The sequence below is a fragment of the Anopheles marshallii genome, chromosome 3 (genome assembly GCF_943734725.1).
Source record: "Anopheles marshallii chromosome 3, idAnoMarsDA_429_01, whole genome shotgun sequence".
NCBI classification, from domain to species: Eukaryota; Metazoa; Arthropoda; class Insecta; order Diptera; family Culicidae; genus Anopheles; species Anopheles marshallii.
The window spans coordinates 51,877,831-51,896,829 of NC_071327.1; the positions used below are offsets into that span (position 1 = coordinate 51,877,831).

The following is an 18,999-nucleotide window of genomic DNA, read 5'->3' on the forward strand; positions in this document are numbered from 1 at the left end:
TTTAATGGTTTGTCTAAAGGTTGTTTTGTGTGTCTACTATGTGTAATCGCGTGTTAAACTTAAAACACCGACGTTCTATTTCGCAAACAAATGCGTTTATTACGTTGATGCTATAGAGCAGGGGTCTCCAAACTACGGCCCGCGGGCCGCATGCGGCCCTCGAGAGTCTCCAGTGCGGTCCGCGACACTATTGCTAATATTACCGTTGTAATGAAAATGTCTATTTTGGGAATGTTGTAATATTTCTTAACTATTCAATTTAATTACTGAAATAGTTAGCAATATTTAATAATAGAAATTGTGAAATAAAAATCCCCCGAGCGCAACATCTCTCTAAATTACCCGGAAGATACAGGGTTTTGCAATAGATAGAATCTGATGAGCGCAACTTAATGAATCGCGTAAGCTTATAAGATAAACTGGGAGATTGATAGTGAAACACAACACCATTTACTGAATCGCAAAAGCTGGATATGGAGTCGCGGGCACAATTTAGTGAATGTCAAATCCGGCCGGGCTGTTTCTATATCTGCCGGATTCAAGAGTTGAAATAGAATATTCAAAATTAATGTACGACAAAGTTTTAAACAAAGTTTGTTCAAATTATCCATTAAAACTTAGGTTTAATGATGTTAAATACTTGTGATTAATTTGCAACTTCATTTTGTATTTCAACACTTGAATCCGCCTGTACGTAAACATGCTAACCGATTTGGCATTAACTAAATTGCGCATGAGATACCATTTCCAATTTTTGCGATTAATTAAAGTTTGTAGTTTTTGTGTCTGATCTTGTCTGTTCGTGCGATTCAGTAAGTTGGATTCGCCATATCCTATCTAATGTAAAACCCTGTAATGTATAAGTGGCCCTCACGCTATCATAGTTTCAACCAATGCGGCCCGCGGACTGAAAAGTTTGGAGACCCCTGCTATAGAGCAACGTTTGATTATCGAAAAGCTCTGTTAGGCGGTAATGGCAATATGCAACAGGTTCGCTCTAACGCGCGAGCTCATCATCGCCTTCGTGGCGCAATCGGTTAGCGCGTTCGGCTGTTAACCGAAAGGTTGGTGGTTCGAGTCCACCCGGGGGCGGCGATGTTTTTTTCATTTCATAGCTGCTAACATATGAAGTTTTTATGGATATATTCTTTCCTATTATTTGAAAACGATATGCAAATTTTGTTGCGTAGATTATTGGATTATTTTACGTATAGCTTCATTCTACCCTTTATGGCCTTTTTATTCAATTGTACAGTTTTATTAACCATTTAGTAAACGTATCCTAATCATAAATGAACCCATCAGACTTCAGAATTCGGCTAAACTATTTGAAATGCAATCCGACAAATAATTCGCGGTTTATTTAATCGACCAAGGTCATAATATTTATTCCTTTGTTTTAGCGAATAATTATGAGAATTACTCAAAGCATGTTACACATTTTTTAATCTGAAAAAAGGTGATACCCTTCCTATGGTTTTGCAGTGAGAGGAACTGCATTTGCAGAGCATTCAATGGAAAGAGAAAATATACATGGTGAAAAATAACATATCGCAATATAATTCGGACCGTTCACAACAGAATGTGGACCACTTTATTCGGCCTGTCGCAAACGTGCTAAGCGTGCCGTTAGTTCATCTTGCTCGGTGGATGCTTGCGTTGAGGCACCGATCGCAACCGAAGATGGTCCCGAAGGAAGTTCCATGTTGAGTTCAAGGCTAAAATGAAGTAAGAGTAGGAAAACGTTAGCAGTTGCATCGGCATAGAAGCCGCTAGGTAGCAATTCCACCTACCCAGCTTCATCAGCAACTCTCTGCATTAGCGATTCCACATCGTTCTGTGGTACGGCCGTGGTCGTCGTCTGGGACATGGTGTTTTCCATGTACGAGCTCTGCACGTCCAGATCCTCAAACTGTGACTCGAACTTATCCATCAGGCCGGATATTTTCTCCAGGTTCATACCCTTCATGGCCGCATCCATTGCCTTGACGACGCCCGCCATCGAGTTTGTAACGTTGCGCGTCGTAAGCGCGGTCTGTACACGGCTGGCCACGGCATCGACCCGTGCGCTCATACGCAGATAATTTAGCGATTGGCTCTTCTGTCGGATTGCATTCTCGGCGTGGATCCGTGCCACCTCTGTGTTACCCTTCTGGATGGCTTTCTTCGTCTTCAGTATTTCGGCTTTTTCCTCCTTCTCACACTTCTTGGCGTTGCGTTCCAGCTCTTTCACTGCAAATTTAAGGTTAAACAAGTGCTCTGCGAATAGACCAGCGTTAAGGAAAGTGTTTGTTCGGTACGTTCCGTGGTGTATACAATGTGCGGAATAAGCGCACGATTAGATTCTTGAAAAGGATACTCTCCATAGCTGACATTTTTGGGCCTGTTTTAGATCCTTTTAAGGATTAATACTTTAGTACTACGAATAACAGTTTCAACAAGAAATTTAAACCTCCCAGAAATGAGAACTAATTATTAAATTAACGCAATTTTACGACCGCAAGGTTGGGGATGAGTCACTTTTTGAGATTTCGTATGTTTTCAATCGTATTTGGATGTAAACATTAGCGTTTGACAGCCAGCTGACAGTTGATAGATAAATGTCGCCTCGATCGGGCGACATTGTTTTGCCGGTGGGTGCAACTTTTTCATATCCCTTGGAAACAAGGATTCTCTCTATGCATAGAAAAGCAATTGAAAAGCAGTTTAACAAGTTTTATTTCCTTTACGATTTTCTACTAATTCTCGTAAATTACCGTCCTTGTTTGGATGCCAGCAGCAGATTTGAATTACCGTGTGTTCTGCTGCATGGGACAACAAACTGTCATTTGAATTACGGGGAAAAATAGAAAATTTATTTCGCATCAGCGGAGACAACGTAACGGCTTTTTTACTCGTGAAAATTTCATTGGGAACGTTACCAGTAACCATATTAATTACGATTTCTACCATTTTCTGCTGGAACCCTGCATGATGGAGAACAACAAAGGAGGTATCACACTTGCTGCTGTAAAGCATCTTTATATTCGTTTTAAAACTCATCCCAACACTTTTGCCAAAACAGATGAGTTGGAGGATTTCATCGAATCGTCCCAGGTTCCAACGCTTCGAACGAAAATTCGTGAAAAAAGACCCAATTACTCCTGGCCAAAATTTCCCCCTATGGAAAGAAGGAAAAAGAAACCATCGAAGCGGTTACGGGATAACAAAACCGTCTCCCAATGCCTCCAGCAGGTGTGGAAAAAGTCACCGAGCAAACCTTCTTCGGCTACTGTGACCAAACTGCAAGCTAGTGTAACGAATGGTCCTGCGTCGGACAATGATTGCATAATGTTTGCTTCAACTCAGCAGGAGCCACCGAATGGTGAAATCCAGGCTGTGGCGTCAGTTAGCTTGTTCGCCCAGCAGGATAAGGCTTTGGCACGGTACATTTTCGACGAATCCACCGAGGCACAGGTGGAAGAACAGCTGGAAAAGCTGCTGGATGGATTTCAGGCTGAATATCGGCAGCAGTGTGCGGGGATGAACCGTTCTCCTGTTCCTTGTGCTGAGGTAGAGCGTACTGCATCTTTGCCATCAACAATTCTATCCGAAGCTAGTATGGAGCTAGAGGAAATGCCGGCGAAAGGGATTCACGAAAATGTAGCTTCTCCACTTCAAGCGATAAGCGATATATTACCAAATTTTAGCGAAGAGTTACAACGAATGGAAGAAATATTGACAAATAGTAATCCTTTACAGCCAACTCCATCGTTGGTGCCAGTATCGGTAGCCAATACCCAAATTATGCCCATAGTAGAGGTTCCACAAGTTCAGGAAGCAAATACAGTCATATCCACAGTTACCGGCAACGTTTGCTTGGATCTGTCCAAACAGGTGGATGAGAGCACGGCGAAGAACGCAAATTGGGCACTAGCGTCCAAAATTGTAGCTGTGGAACGAGAAAAGACCAATCAGAACCTTTCCTTACACCTACGTATTGCGGAAGCAACAAACTCACCACGGGTAGATGGTGTTCTCGATCTACGTACCAATAATGCTCAAACGATTCCTCACACAGCAATGCACTACTCCACTCGAACTGAAGTGCCAAATCGACCACTCATCACCAAAACATCGGATTGTGGCATACAGACGAACTTGCATCGCAGACGTCGAAATGTCGCTGTGCAGCATCGTCCGGTAACTTCGTTCGAATTTACCGATCGTAATGTAATCGTTCTAGCGCAGCAGTTTGAAGCCGACCCGAGCATGCTGCAAAGGAAGCTTAGACAAATTGCCAAAACGTCCACAGACACGATATGGTGTCAGCGGGATCTTTCCACTGTATTTACCACGGCAGATCCGTACTATGCGAATTTGAAACATTTCTTGTAAATACACCATATTTTTCAATGTAAATTATCGTTTCACCTTTATTCGGGAGGGTACGGTATGAACTAGAAGAAAACGAACCTTGGGGGCAAAAGAATTCGAAAGAATCCACCTCTATCTAGTTTCCTATTTCAATACGTCCAAAAAACCGACTTTAAATATTGCCACTCGCCTTTAACACGGTTTACCTTAGTCTTAACATTAGCCCGCGTTTTTCAGTTAGTTTTCCCTTCGATTAGCTACGCCAACTCTTCATAACTATAAATCTTTCAATACCGATACTTTGACCCTCTCACTGTCTAATCATGTTAACAATTCGTGTCTTCTCTCTATAAAACTTTCTCTCTCACTCACACTCACACACACGCCTGACTTCTAATAATGCCCTTCTTTCGTTATTTTTTGTTTAGCAACAAACATTACTTAGGAAGCATTTTTCCACATTTTTACCCTTTCCGGACTGTTACATATCCATGCTCTTATGCCCTGGAGTCTAAAAGGCTTATGGATATGGAAATTAAATACATTTAAATTCACTACTCCAAACGGAACGTTCGCCATTGCGGTATCCTCAATGCAAACGACCACTACCGATGACAAAACAATCGGAGCACAAAGATGACTGGAAAGAGTTTGAAATTAAATATCCAACCGTTCGCCTTTCTCTCTAATATATTGTTGTTGATCACAGTGTCCTCGTGGGTGGCTGCAAAATACAAACGAAAATGTAGAAAATGCAATAAAGTAAAGTATTAATTACTTTGTTGTTTCCTCTTGTTGCTTGATTGCTTACATGAACAAACACCATTTTCGGCATCCACCTATGCACAAGCGAGGCCAGCTCCGCCTTGCGCTGGCTTTCCATACCGTCCGTTGCTATCACATCGTCTCCGGATACTACTGCTGCTGCAGCAGTCACCGGGTCCGTCGGGACTTTAGACGGGCCCGTTTGCGTCCCGGGCATACTAACCCCACCGGGTGTTGGTGTAGCTGTTTGAAACGTTTGATACTCTAGCTGTAGTTCGGGCAACGGTTGCCAACCGGCTTTCAGTGGACAAAGATTAAACAGCAGATCGTACGTGGAGTACGCAAATATCGACACGTTCAACTAAAAAAAAAGAAGAGTATAGTACAAGTAAGATTAGTGTGATAAGAGTCATTTGGTACGCTGAGACTTTATGTCCCACACAAACGTACCTGTCGATGACCGGCAAACATGAAACTGTCGGAACTGTTCAGTATTGCTTGCAGATGAAGAATTCTACGCGTGGGATTACGCAGCGTGATGCGTAACGTCATCGGTAACCGTACGTACATTCGCTGCTCGATGTAGCAGTACAGGTTTAGCGGTGGATCGATGACTTCTGCAAAAAAAAAAACAATCGAAATTAGTGGCTAAACTCTGAGTTCAACTACAGTACAAACACGACATCGAGTAGACCAGTTCGATTTGTTTGATTGAGACTGTATATACTTTGGAAATCCATATAAAAGTTAAGGAATGATATTTTTTCTTGAATTTACTAATAAATTAAGGAAACATGTTTGACTAATATTACTTAAAAATCGTCTTAAAGCCATTTTCAGGATATACACATCATCAAAATTACTGCTTTGACTAGTGTAGTGCTTAATGAATCTTTTGAGAAGAGTCATTCATATGAATCTTTAGTGTGGAGTCATTCAAATCAGGACTCTCAGAAGATTCACGATTCTTCAGAACATAGACGGATTATGTTTCTTGGAGGCCTAAAGCAGGCAGGGTAATTGGGCCCATTTCTGGCAACTGATGACAGGGGGAGGGGTGGGATATTCATGACGGACAAGTCCACAGGTGGTGGTCATATATCTTGGAGGATTCTAGAAACTTAGTAATAGAGACTCAGATTCATTAATGCCGTTCAAAGATTTTGTCCGGCTTCTTCACGGACGCAATCGCGCTACCTTTGAAAATCACGAGCGAACGTAACAGTCTGTCGAAGCAAATTGCTCGAACTGATTAATTAATATATTGCTGCTTTGATGCTGATCTGACCGTTCCACACGACTATTGATGCTTGATAGAGCATCCTTCGAACAGTGTCGTGCTTGTCTAGCATGTCCGACGGTTGATATAGCGTTCCCTTACCGATTCCATTGATGATAAATTTCGACTCGTTTACTACGGTTGGCGTTCGTGACCGGCACCATCGTACGCAGTACATCCCGAAGATTGGCCACGACATGTTACCGGCCGCACTAGTCACATTTGTTCCCGCTTCGGGACGATTGTAGTGCGCATTGATGAACCCATTCCGGTCGTTGTTTGTAAGCTGCACACAATCGAGCGCCCGATTGTAGATGGTTTTCGACACATTCTTAGCGACCAGATCATCACCGCCCGGTTTCGACGCGTTGGATAACAATGCGGACGCCTCGTTAAGTGGCAGTGGTTTCACCTTGAAATCTTCTACACTCCCGGTGGATGTGGTCATACTGGTAGTGATGTTATTGGTAATGTTGCCTCCCTTTGCTGAAGGTGACAGTGCACCGTCACCGTCCGTCGTTGTGGACACCGTAGTTGTTGTGGTGGTATCAGCCAAGGCAGCATGTGAAGGATGATGGGTTAGTGATAAGTTCATCTGATTGGTTAGCTGTGCACTAGTGCTACCGATTATCGTTGCATTCGTCGGCAATTTTGAGAGAAGGTTCTTGTTGTACTGCTCGTCTGCCGGTCGGTTCGATGCCGGTAAATTTGCTGTCCCACCGCTGGAGTCTGGCGATCGCGAACGATTAAACACGAGCTGGGTGTCGTTCGAAAGATAATCACCACGCGATACCCAATCACGGGTACAATTTGTTGCACTAAGTAGCTTCAGTTCCTCGAACCGACTCGCCGGTCTTAAGCCACTCCCGCAGACGGCATCACCGCCTTGGTACGGTTTCTCCACTATATTATGATCCTGAAAAGTACACAAAAACGACATAACGAATTTAGATGTAATTTAAGCGCAGAATAGCCATAAAACCGCTGCCCACAACTACTTACACTAATAAATTGCGTTTCGAGTATATCGATCGGGTCGGGTGATTTTATCTCCACGTTGATGCGTAGCAAAAAATCCTCGTTCCGGTACGCCTGCCCGAGTGCCTCCCGGCTCAGCGTATAGAACCGACCGGTAAGTTTGATCTCTTCCACACACGGTACCACCACCGTATCTTCCTTAATCTTTCGCACCAACTGTTCGTCCTCGTGCAGGAATTCAATCTTTACGTTATGATTGTTCACATACTTTTGCAAATTTTTCTCGTTTGCCAGCAACTTTGCTAGGTCCTCCTTTTCGCTGTTCGGGGTGGAAGGTGAATCGACCGTCCCACTCCCGCCGTTCAGAGTGTTTCCTCCTCCACCGCCTGACGCTTCTGTTTTGCTTTGGTGTAAATTTTTCATCTGATAGTACATTTTCTGCTTCAGCTCTATGTTGCCCGCCACCAGGCTGGCGAGGTAGTACGAAACGGTCGTCGATGATTGCATCTGCAGCTCACCGATATCGATCTGCACGTGGGAATGAATCTTCTGCAGCGGATGATTTAGATCGGTTGTCAAAAATACTGGGCAAATAAAAGAAAACAATCAGTAGGCTGTGCGAAACGGGAGTTGTTGCTAGTAGTTACCATTATTTCTTAGCAGTTGTGGTACACTGATGCTCACACCGACGTTCTGTAGGCAAAGATCGGACTGGTTGAATATTTTCGTCGTTACCTGATGGAATTCGTTCGTCAGCATCGGTTGGTTGGTTGGTTTGGTTTGAGAACCCAGATGGAAGCTAAATTACAAGAAGAAAACATTATCGATAACTAATTTGCTACACGAATTTGCCCCACTATTGGACAACTTACGTTGGAATGATATAGCACGAACTTATGACACCGATACTTTCCATGCAATCCTTGTGCGGATTGTACGATTTAAACGGTTTGCTCGTATTGAGCTTCTCTCGTACCGACAGCACAGCGTGCGTATTCTCCGAACCCATCTGAAGCTCCAGTCGAAAGATGTGGACGTCCACACTCTCCGCGAAGAGGTACCGGTCACCGATAAACAGTATACGGTAGCATTTTTCCGGTTCGAGAATAAACTCTTCGATTGCTTTCGCGGCATCGGTCTGCTCGGTCGGGTCCACATATTCTGTGTACTGGGTCGCATTGATCCGTACACTGCTTGACTTGAGGTCCGTTAGGAGAATGGAGAAGTTCTTTAGCTTCAGTGGAACTTCCGTGAGCGAGCGGATGTACAGCAGAAGCTGTAGCTTTTCGTCATTCTTGATCTGTCGCTTCTCGAACGTAAGCCGACACTCGACCAGATCGTTCAATCGATCGAGATCCAGCTTGATCGGTGTGTTAAAGGATGTGAGGGCCTTCTGCCAACTGTTGGTAAGTTCGGGTGCAATCAAGCTACTCGAAACGGGTGAAACACGCTAGAAGAAAGGATGAAGCATTTTAGGGCCATTGGGAGGATGAAAAATGCTTATTTCGCTCTATTGTACAATACATACGTGGAACACCTTCCAGAGGTTCTCTAGTATCAGTATACGATCCTGCTTTTCCATCGCGATGCGTGGCGAAAGCGCTTCAATACTGCAGGCCACGAAATCCGGCACCGATGCGGACAGGTACGCCGAATGGAGCGTTTTCAGTAGCACCTGCGTAAAGATGGTGTACCACTTGTCCACCCGATAGTCGGTCAACATGAGCGAGTACAGCGTGAGTGCCTTCGAGTGATCCCCGCTCTTTAGATACTCTTCCGCCATATCGATCGCCAGCTTCTTGCGAAACCGCAAACACCGGTACACCTTAAACTGTGCCATCGCCTTCCCGAGCAGACTGATGATTTCACCCGAATGGTTGTATGCTTTCTCATTTTCCTGCACCAAACAGATGATCTGCTGTTCGGACACGGGTTCGCCCGTCTTTACGCTACCACGGATGCCGAAGAAATCGCTGTACAGTGCCGAATTGCTGATGGAGCCCAGTTCCGAAGCACCCGCCGTATCGAGTGCGGTACACTGCAGGAAAGCTTCCTTGCGCATTCCTATGTACTCGGCCGCCTTGTGGAAGTAGATGCCCGGATGTTGCGTTTGCAGTGGTGCAAGTCCGTTCTTAACCGCGTCACAGAACAGTTCCGCAAAAGCGCCGTACTGAACGCTTAACCACGCGTAATGTTCAAACAGTAGCTCCTTGAAACCGGTCCGTTGTCGGTACTTTTGAATGTGGTTCTTAAACTGCGAAATGGAGTCTTTCGGTGCGTTCAGTCGGAAGAATAACTTGCACATCTTGTAATTGACAAACCCGGCGATGGTTTTCAGCTCCAGACAGTTCGTGTCGACGATTCGCACATCGTCCAGAAACGTGTACGTTTGCCGGTAGTGGCGCAGGGCGTTCGATTGATCGAGTTTTAGCTCCGAAATGAAGCCAAGCTTAAACTGATGCCGTATCTTCAGCACCGTATGCGCATCGGTCAACTGGTCCCGATGCAGCCGGATCTGTTTCATCATCTGCGTGTAGTACGATTGGGCCAGTTCGAGGAAGGCCGACTGTAGCCGGAAGATGTGTCCCATCAGGTGATCGTTGTGTGGAAGCACGAACAGCATTTTAGCATTTATATCGCAATTGCTCGTTAGCTGGGCGGCTCGTTCCGAGGCCAGCATGTCCTCGCCCTGCTGCAGGTAGTTGCCGCGCTGCAGCAGCGCTATGGCAATGCGTGTGTTACGTCCTTGCAGCGAGTTCTTTAGCACCTGTATCGTGGCAGCACACTGGAGTTGCTTTTCCGTCCATTTCGGGTCGTTCCATTCGAGATCCTGAAACAGCACCACCACTGCCGGTAGGACGTGCAGGTGTTTCAGCATCCAGTTACGCTTCAGTATTCCCTTTGGTGTGTACCATTCGTAGGATTGGTGTTTGGGTTTCGAGACGGGGAACTCGTAGTTTGGCGGCAGCAGCTTGTACTGGATCGATTCAGTGTCCGGTTTTTTGGCGTTGTTGAACGCATCCCATATCGTTTTGTGTACGGCATTACGCTGCACGTCCAGTCCCGACAGTCCGACCAGCGGGGCAGCCGTCGTCAGCAGTTCCGAAGGGAGTACACTTGCATCGAGAGACATTCCGCGTTGCCTTCCTGTGTCGGGGTGAATTTCGTCGTGGGCGTCCAAAAAAGGGGTTTAGAGGCTTCACTTCCGTGAGGATATAGGAAGCTGTGAATAAGCGCGTATGGGAAGGGAATGTTCCGCGAATGCACTGTACACTGTCTGTGTTGCAGCACTTTGCCACCGAGTCGGATCACCAGCTGTGCCACGGAATTTGATGATTGTACCGCATAACGTGTACTTTAGCGGCGAAGTGCACTGGCCCGGAAGGTTTTATTCACGTCTGTAGGGGCGGCACCAGCAGCGACCACTGATAACAAAGGTTTCCTTTTCTCTAATCACGGTTTCAGGCAACTTTTATCAATAAAAAGCAAAATACAGTGCAGAGAAAAACCGTGCAGATGACAAGTGCACTGTGGTCGCCCCGTAGGTCATGAGCCTGGTCAACCGGATTGACGTTTGCATGACGAGAGAGAGATAGAGAAAGACGGAGAGAGAAAATAAAATAAACAAAATAAAAATACAATAACGTTATAAAAACATTTAACTTTTTCGGTATAATAAAAACGAAGTAAACATGTTTTTCGTTGGCATTAATCAAACATACGCTGTTGGATGAAATTGGATTGCGTTAAATAAAACGTAACGAATTTTCTCTGAATATTGTAGAAATTAGATTTAAAAAGATCGTTAACCATTTGCTTGGAAAAAAGTAACATAAATTAAAATTTCTTGATACACATGTGTTCATAAAAAAAATTTGGAAGATTTCTATCTATGGCATGTGTGGGTTGATTGTTCTATTCATTTCCTAGCTTGTTTATTTCGAAAAAAGGATAAATCCAACATAAGTCAGTACTTTGAAATAAAATACTCACAGCGGTAGTTGATTGCTAAATATAACGTTCCTAATTTGAGTCCTGTGAACACGTGGTTGCGTGTCCTTTACTTCAGTATGTGGCAGTTACTCCAAAAATGCTGGGAGCACCAGATTTCCTCCATCTATTCATTAACTCAAGGCGGTCTTCGATACCATATATCGGATCGAGTAATGCTCTGGGAGGCTAGCGTGCTGTTGGAACGGTTTGAATCAGTGGTGCATTAAACCCCTTGGAGCCCCAACGAAGGCATAGTACTTGTTTGCCGCAGGCTCTGACCGTGAAAAGGCCCGCCTAGGGAGTTGACTGGACAACAACTGGACTCTATGGACATGCGGCTTGCGGACTATCTTGGAAAGAACAGTTGTTGTACTTATGAGTCTTTTGATCAAGTAGAGTAAGATCGGAAGAATACGATCGCTACGGCAAGTGACGAGGATGTCGTACTCCAAAGTAAAGGAGCTCAGCGTGCTAAGCTTCAGTGCATCAAGTGGTGGATGGAAGCATTTCTGGAGTGAGATTCCAGGAAATGCATTGATGACCTGGCCACATCAGCACGAAAATTCTGTTCATTGAAGTATTAACTGTCAAACTGTGATATATATTTTTTCGCACTCCAAAAACATTACGTCCCATTTTCTTCTGGTTGAATTTCATTTTTATTACAGCAAGTCAAATTTTCCCTTTTGTTTTATCCCCGAATTAAATTTGTAATTCCCCTCCCAAGATAACAGCTTCACACACCCAGAACGCCTGCGGTTCTAGTATACTTCACACGGTGAGGTGTGTGGAAAAGGTCTTCCTTCCCGTTTCTTACCACTGCTTTAGACATAAACGTACTTTGAAAAACAATAATTAAACTCATTACCTACGTAATTTGCAGAAAAATGGATCTCTTTCTTTGTTTTAGTGTTTGTTATCTCTGTGTTGGGTTTGTTTCATTTTTCCCCCTTGGCTTTTAATAGTTACCATTATTAGTTAAATAGCTTATTATCTATCGACTTTTGTTTTTTAACCATTGCTACCGTCACGATCCTTCCTTAAGACTACAGGTAATTACTTATCTTATTACATTATTCTGTCCGCCCGCCCACCGCATACTCATTGTAAATGCCACAAATGTCTCTGGCTTTGCTGATATTTCATCAATTGCATTGAAATTCGTTTACTCCGTGTAGATTTGCAATGATTTCCTGTCAAGAGCTCAAGAGCCGTTATTCAATGTAATAATTGTAACAAATCGATCATGCAACAATTCTACTACGGAAAAATGGGGTAGGGTAAGGATCATTTGTTGGATCTGGTGGGATGTAATAGAGAGTGGGAGGGTGTGGGTGTGTGTGTTTACAAGTACGGTAAGACGTATTTCTTTCCCCAGAATGGTTCGTGTGTGTGTGGCGCTGTACACAAGTGAGTCTGCTGTAACGCTGTGGTAGAATGTATTTCATTTACATATCTAAACAATAAAAGAAGCACACACAGGACAGTGTTTTGTTCAATGCGGCATTTACAGATCGCCTACCGAATCGCTTGCGTCACATACTATTCACAACACGCGGTTTCTGTCGTCGTCAATGTAACACTAGGTTGCTCCAATTTGGTATTAAGTTTACGATTTGCTTGCGCTTGAGACTTGTCATCGAGTTGTGGCACAATGCACTAGAGTAGAGTTAGTGATGATGATAGGTAGTAGTAGTAGTAGTAGTGGTAGTAGTAGTAGTAAAGATAGTAACAGGACAAAAGAAAACACAACATTGGTCTAGGGGTTGGTAAAGGGAACGAGAGTTCGCATCCATTACGTCTACCAGAAGACAGAAGATAGCATGACCTTTGCACAACCCTCACATATAGGACTGCCATTAACCTAACACTGATCCACTAAGATCAGTAGTAGATCAGCACAGCTGCAGTGCACGGTGATGCAAACTGATCGGCATTGAGGCAATAATTAATTTGACTATCAACATGACGAGAGTTCGGTCGGGCCGCGTTCAGCCCACAGTATGAATTTGACTCATACTTGGTGTGACACATGGCTAAACATTTCCAGTGTTTGTATGCTTGGTTTTGTGTGCTCTGCAACTGTTTGCACGTGTTGCGTTAATTGAATCCTGTTACCGTCACTGTTATCGCCCACTTAAATGCTAACCACAGTACGCTTCATGTTGTACCTTTGCTTACGAGCTAACGTTTTTGTGTTCTCATATTTGTTTTACATTAGTCACGCGGGTCACTCACACTCCATTTTTACCGTATGTTACAATTGCTAAACAACGAAATTAACCGAAGGTAAGTAAACAATTTAAAGAATTCGAAAAAATAACGTAACTACTCCGTCGGACTGTTTGCTGTTAAAATTACTTATTATCATTATTTCATTAATTCAGTTGCAGCGTTGCGTCGCTCTGTCTCTGCCCGGCTAGGGGCATCTGTTTTGTTTTTACTTTTTAATCTTTTATCTTATCTCTTTTATCTTCTCTGTTTTTTCGGTTTTCTTCCTTTTCCTTTTTTCTTCTTTCATTTTCACATTGTGTTTTGTTTTCGTTTCATGCTTTGTTCCAAATCTATCCTTCACTATTGTTTGTTGTTGTTTTTTTTCTTATCTAACATATTCGTTAGTACCTATCTTATTTATCATTTGCATTGTGTTTGTGTGTGTGTTTCTTTTTGTTTCGGGTCGACGGTTTCGGATATTTCGACGAAGTTTCGCCGATGAACATGATGATGTCAATCGAACGTCTGTACGGTGAGATTTGGGTCGTAGATGGGAAGATGCTATTTATGCGATGTTCTGAGTATTGTGTGGTACGGGAGACGCCGGGTCTACTTCTAAGATGCGCGTTCGCATGTTTCTTTACAGTGCGCTGATACTTTGCAAATATTGGCTGTACTCCTTCTCGTTGGCAAACTCGTGTTGGCTGGAACGGAAGAATAAAGTAGACGGATTAGTATCACGAGCGTATATCAGGTACGGTAATAGAAATGTTTCCTTGATCCAAGATTTCTTGAGGAACTAATTATTGGGTTTTACTGCGAGTAGACGTTCACACTCGCTCATTGGGCTTACAGGCTTTTAGTGGAAACAGCAAAGACTCACCTTCTGGTGTCTCTTCGCTTTCGTCTTCGGTCCTGCGGGACCGCTTCGACGCAGAGTACCACGAACCGATTATCACAGGAGTACCGTTCCTGGTCTAGCAGTTTGTTACCGAGTAAACTGCTGGCCAGTCCGACCTTATCCGGCATTAACGAGTGCCAGGCATCGCAGTACGTGTCTATCGCACGCTCACCGTGCGCACTGGAACCGTGCCACACCAGTTTCTGTGGCCTACAGAAAACAAGAATGAAGCGAGCAAAATGTTAGTGACAATGAAATGCTGTGTGAAAAAACAAAGACAAGTTTGCGAAGAATCTCTCAAGAATTTAGAGCACTAACGGGTAAAACAGTTGTGTTGCGATTTCTAAGATTTCAGTGCTTTATTCTCACAATTTCTTGGTGTCTCGTTGGTCCCAAGAGATCAGAAAACTGCAAAACCAGGAAAAGCGTAGTCGTCATACTTCTCTGAATGCCGGATTCTTGAGTACTTGCCTTAGTACTATGGTATGACATAAGGGCATAATAACGACTGGTGCGTGGGGTCAACACACCATTGATTTACCAAGAAAGGCCAATAAATCAATGATTACTACGACCCACGCACCAAATCGTAGTTTTTTCTTGTGGAATGATGAAATATTGCCCAAATAGCCGACGGAGTACATTCGGGAGAATATCTCCCTTCAATAGTGCTCCATTCCGTGAACCGTTCCATTCCGTTGCTACAGTTTTAAGCAGATTTGCTATTGCATAAATTTTTCATGTTCGTAGCAATGGAGATAAAACACCAGCGTGCAATATTTCTGTAGCTGAAACCTTAATAAATACCGGCCAGTATCAAGCCTGGAATTCTTGAAAACTGACCTTCAAAATTTGATTGCGCGATTGATCGTAGAGATGGAATAATAATGCAAAATTAATCTCTTCCTCCATGTTCCGCTCCCTGTTCTCATCTGGGTGAGTCCCGGACGCTGGTGTCTGTTAAATACGCAACCCCAATCCTGAAGCTTTGGCACTTTCCGGGAGACTCTCGCAGGTTTGGGACGTAACAAAATGCCGAAATGCGGCCCGAATTGGAAGGATATTGAATTTTCATTACCCATCGTTACCGTAAAACCTCTTAACAAGATTTCATTCCCAGATCCCCGCATAAATTGATCCATTATTTATTGCATGCTTGCATGTGCTGCGTCTGTGGGCCCTTTGGCACCCGTACCACACCCGTGTTTTCCTATGGACCTTGGTAGGTGCAGATATATGCGGGACGTTCATTATTTGGCAGGAAAATGGAACTAAAGTATCGTACCTTATCCATATCTTCTTTCCTCCTACACCACCCCCGGCCATTCTTCATTCCCCAAGGCTTGTGAAGGATATCCCTTTATCAAACATTTCGATCCTATTTTCGGGGAATTGGTGAATTCTTGATCCTTCATACCACAAATGTAAACTCGGTGAACGGTCCTGACCGACAAGCCGGCCACTGATGTGTAATAATATTTTCAGCCATCCCATTTTGTGCGTGCCATTCATGGACAGGTGAGTTTCGCTGCGACAAACGGTACAACTTTGGCTTTTTTTTCTTGAGGAACTGGTAAATATTGGACCATTTTGGACAGAAAGGTCTGAATGTTAAGAACGAAAAAAAAGGGAAAGATTCACGAGAAATATAAAATGCAAAGATGGAATTGTGCTTAACGAGAAAATTGAACGACAGAGAGAGAAAGAAAGAGCGAGAGAAAAAAAATGAAAGAATTGAAGATAAAATTCCGATTTGAGTCGACATAAAGCGGCAACGGTTGTATGAGAAAAGCGTGATTGACGGGAAAGCATATTGAGTAGAAAAATAAACCTGTCACACAAGTCAGCTTTTTCTTGGGGGTCGCTCATTCCCGTCGCCCACAAACAACCCTTTACTGCTCAATGTCCCCGGGTTCGGTGTCTTGCAGAGTTGAGAATGGTTTTGCGGATCTACGATGTCAGTTTCGAGCTTTGATTGATAAATTTGATTTGACACATATTTTATTCTGTGTGTCTGTCTGTGTGTGTGTGTCTGTATATTCGAACAAATACTACAACACTTCTGTTGTGGCAAGGAAACCATTTAAAATGGAAGAATCCGATCGGCATTCGTTTTGACGCCGGAAGGTTATGTTATGATTGATACAATCTGGCCCCAAAATTGGATAGATATGACCTTTCGGTCGGTACCTGTTTGAGTATGTGATATGCCGTAGACATTTAATTGGATTCTAGGGGGTACAAGTTGTTCGATACATACACGTCACCCTGGGAAAAACGGAACTGTTGTTGTGCCCTGGCCGAAAAAGATGAAAAAACCCTGACCAGATGCACTAGCAGGCATGTTTATTGCATTTGCTTGCCGGCCCAAGCAGCTCAGCAGCGTTGTGGATGCTGTCGTTTGGGATTTTCTATGTGTTGTCGCTCCCTGCTCAAAAAAAAATAAAACACAGAAAACAGCTTGCCATTTCAGAAAAGACCTGACCAAACATCTTGCCGAGCACCACCCGGAGCGAATAAATAATGGGCATTGATGTGATAAATTGCAAATTATCATGAGAGTCATTTACGGCCTTCCAACGATAATGGACGTTTGTGTCGGCAAGGATGCACTTTTACCCAGGGGTATCGTTGATTTTGCAATCGCAACACCGGGCTCTTCTTCCGATTCTTCTACTCACAGACAGCTTTCCTAGTAATGAGCGAATGTGCCACTTGTCGGCCAAAGCAAAGATTGAAGAGACGTGCAGCAGTTGGAATGGGAGGCATGGGATGCGAAACAGCACCATCAAACAGCAAAGTCCAATCAAAAATTAGAAATTGATTGAATCGTTTCAATGAGCCGGGTATGTATAAACACGATGCGATGGGCCCAGCAACAGGATAAACCGGGTCCTAAATCATTTTACTCATCCGACAAGGGAACAGGATGAATAAATTGTTTTTCTGTTGTTCGGCCCCCAAAAGAAACAAAAAAACCCACTGACCGTGGCATATCGTTGGGATCGTTATTTTGTACACATTATAGAATAATTCTGTAGACCTTTCCCCTTTTGTACAGAACTTGCTTGGGAAAAAACAATCGATCTTAGTTCGGTTGAAGTTGGCTGTGATGCGGGTTGCATATTCAGCAGGTTTTATATCACTTTCGGTAGATGATTATTTCGATAATAATGCTTTCAACGGCCATTGTTGTTCGAATACCCATTGGGAGGGAGGTTTTAATTTCGAAGCAAACATTTTCACACTTCACTGAAGATGTGGCGAGCACGTTAAAAACTAATCCATGTTGCTCATTATATTTTGACACTAATGCCTTCTTAATTGGGTCAACGGTCACAGGACGGATACGACTGGATGGCCGGTATCAGGCACATCACGATAGTACGATGTGTGTCTGATCTGTGGTGGACTGTCCATAACTACCCACTTTGCCGGTTCTCTCCCTAGCTCCCTTGGGGCATAAGAGAGTGTGCCATGCGAGCCTTAAGCCGATGACAAAGTGACATCTTTGTGGAGGTTGTGACCATTCTTTGACGTCATATCTGGGGAGGGATCATAAATTTCTGTGTTCATTTTTTTTGTTGGTTATGTTACTCGCCATTTTCCTCGCTAATACCTTTTGTGTCTAATGGTACTGACGCGTGATGTTTTGTGTGTGATGAAAGCAAAAGTACATTAGTGGTTTGGTACCATCGGCACATATAAGCACGAAGAAATATGTGCGTTATCCACCCTGCATCATACAACACGCAAAAGTTTTTCCTACGATGAGCACAGTGTGTCAAACGAGGGCATAACATGGTGTGGTGGCATAACACGTTTCATAATTATATTGTATTTTTGTATTTTTTTGTTGTGGTTGTATAGTTCTGTCGACTAAATCGACAATAAACTTGGGAGGCATATCACGGTTTGGAATTTATGAGTGTAAGAATATTGCCAAAATGGTAATGATAATATTGTGAATTAAACGTACAGCTAAGCTTATTTTGTGTTGTATTTACTTATTTTAAAAATATATAGTAAGTTTAACTACTTTCAACAGAATATTTCGTACCAATATTTCGCTTTAATAGACAATTAAATGAATGAAAAGAAACAAGACGAAGCACAATATACTATGCCATTTTCGCGCCATTTCGATTTTACTTTTATTAAAAATGCCATGAAGTAAAGTAAATTCTCTAAAAAAATATAATTAACAATGTAATAAAAAAATAAAATAATAAAAATAATAAACTAGCCGCAAACAAAGTACAAACTGATACAACTGTGAGATGAGTTTTTAACGCCCGAAAGTATGCAAATAGGGTCTTTAAAAGTGCAGTTTAAAAACCTTGAAGAGACCATTCAAATAGTATAATTAGTATTGCATGGTTGTAAAACAAGCTCAGTCTAAGTGATGAACCATACATTCTATGGTCAGAATTGACTATTTTGTTAATCATACGTGAAAAGCCATCAGACAATGCAGGTCCATTTTGAAAACGTTGCATTATTATTTTACAAA

The 18,999-nt window shown here is 43.2% G+C and overlaps 4 protein-coding genes and 1 non-coding gene across 5 annotated transcripts in view; 2 read left to right on the plus strand and 3 right to left on the minus strand.

Moving 5' to 3' along the window:
- Positions 1-1,018: 1,018 nt before the first annotated feature.
- On the plus strand, positions 1,019-1,092 carry Trnan-guu (transfer RNA asparagine (anticodon GUU)). The gene has a single exon. It is a non-coding gene; the product is annotated as a tRNA-Asn (tRNA).
- Positions 1,093-1,594: 502 nt separating this feature from the next.
- On the minus strand, positions 1,595-2,375 carry LOC128711020 (charged multivesicular body protein 1B2). Its single transcript, XM_053805886.1, has 3 exons — positions 2,360-2,375; positions 1,794-2,259; positions 1,595-1,718 (listed from the first exon to the last, which is right to left on the minus strand). Exons 1-3 carry the CDS (start codon positions 2,373-2,375, stop codon positions 1,595-1,597), a joined length of 606 nt encoding a protein of 201 aa, XP_053661861.1.
- Positions 2,376-2,973: 598 nt separating this feature from the next.
- Positions 2,974-4,377, plus strand: LOC128711019 (uncharacterized). The gene is made up of 2 exons (XM_053805885.1): positions 2,974-2,992; positions 3,065-4,377. The coding sequence occupies exons 1-2, from the start codon at positions 2,974-2,976 to the stop codon at positions 4,375-4,377; spliced, it is 1,332 nt and encodes a 443-aa protein (XP_053661860.1).
- A 682-nt stretch (positions 4,378-5,059) lies between these two features.
- LOC128711872 (trafficking protein particle complex subunit 11) lies at positions 5,060-10,511 on the minus strand. The gene is made up of 8 exons (XM_053806759.1): positions 8,907-10,511; positions 8,251-8,828; positions 8,026-8,177; positions 7,403-7,962; positions 6,503-7,316; positions 5,572-5,738; positions 5,168-5,482; positions 5,060-5,080 (listed from the first exon to the last, which is right to left on the minus strand). Exons 1-8 carry the CDS (start codon positions 10,509-10,511, stop codon positions 5,060-5,062), a joined length of 4,212 nt encoding a protein of 1,403 aa, XP_053662734.1.
- A 3,693-nt stretch (positions 10,512-14,204) lies between these two features.
- The window catches only part of LOC128712791 (collagen alpha-1(XVIII) chain), a 139,244-nt gene continuing 134,449 nt past the window's right edge, over positions 14,205-18,999 (minus strand). Inside the window, exons 23-24 of the mRNA XM_053807664.1 lie at positions 14,469-14,696; positions 14,205-14,289 (exon numbers count right to left, since the gene is read on the minus strand). Of these exons, the coding sequence (XP_053663639.1) occupies positions 14,226-14,289; positions 14,469-14,696 (292 nt within the window). The 3' untranslated portion in view covers positions 14,205-14,225. The remainder of the gene's footprint in view (positions 14,290-14,468; positions 14,697-18,999) is intronic.

What these genes read in the sequence shown, in the direction of transcription:
- LOC128711872 (XM_053806759.1), bottom strand. Translation starts at nt 10,511, where the DNA reads ATGTCTCTCGATGCAAGTGTACTCCCTTCGGAACTGCTGACGACGGCT. An exon ending in TGTTTGCCGGTCATCGACAG is followed by an intron (nt 5,483 to 5,571) that starts GTACGTTTGTGT and finishes CTTTTTTTTTAG; the next exon opens with TTGAACGTGTCGATATTTGC. An exon ending in CGAAAATGGTGTTTGTTCAT is followed by an intron (nt 5,081 to 5,167) that starts GTAAGCAATCAA and finishes TGTATTTTGCAG; the next exon opens with CCACCCACGAGGACACTGTG.
- LOC128711020 (XM_053805886.1), bottom strand. An exon ending in AGAGTTGCTGATGAAGCTGG is followed by an intron (nt 1,719 to 1,793) that starts GTAGGTGGAATT and finishes ACTTCATTTTAG; the next exon opens with CCTTGAACTCAACATGGAAC.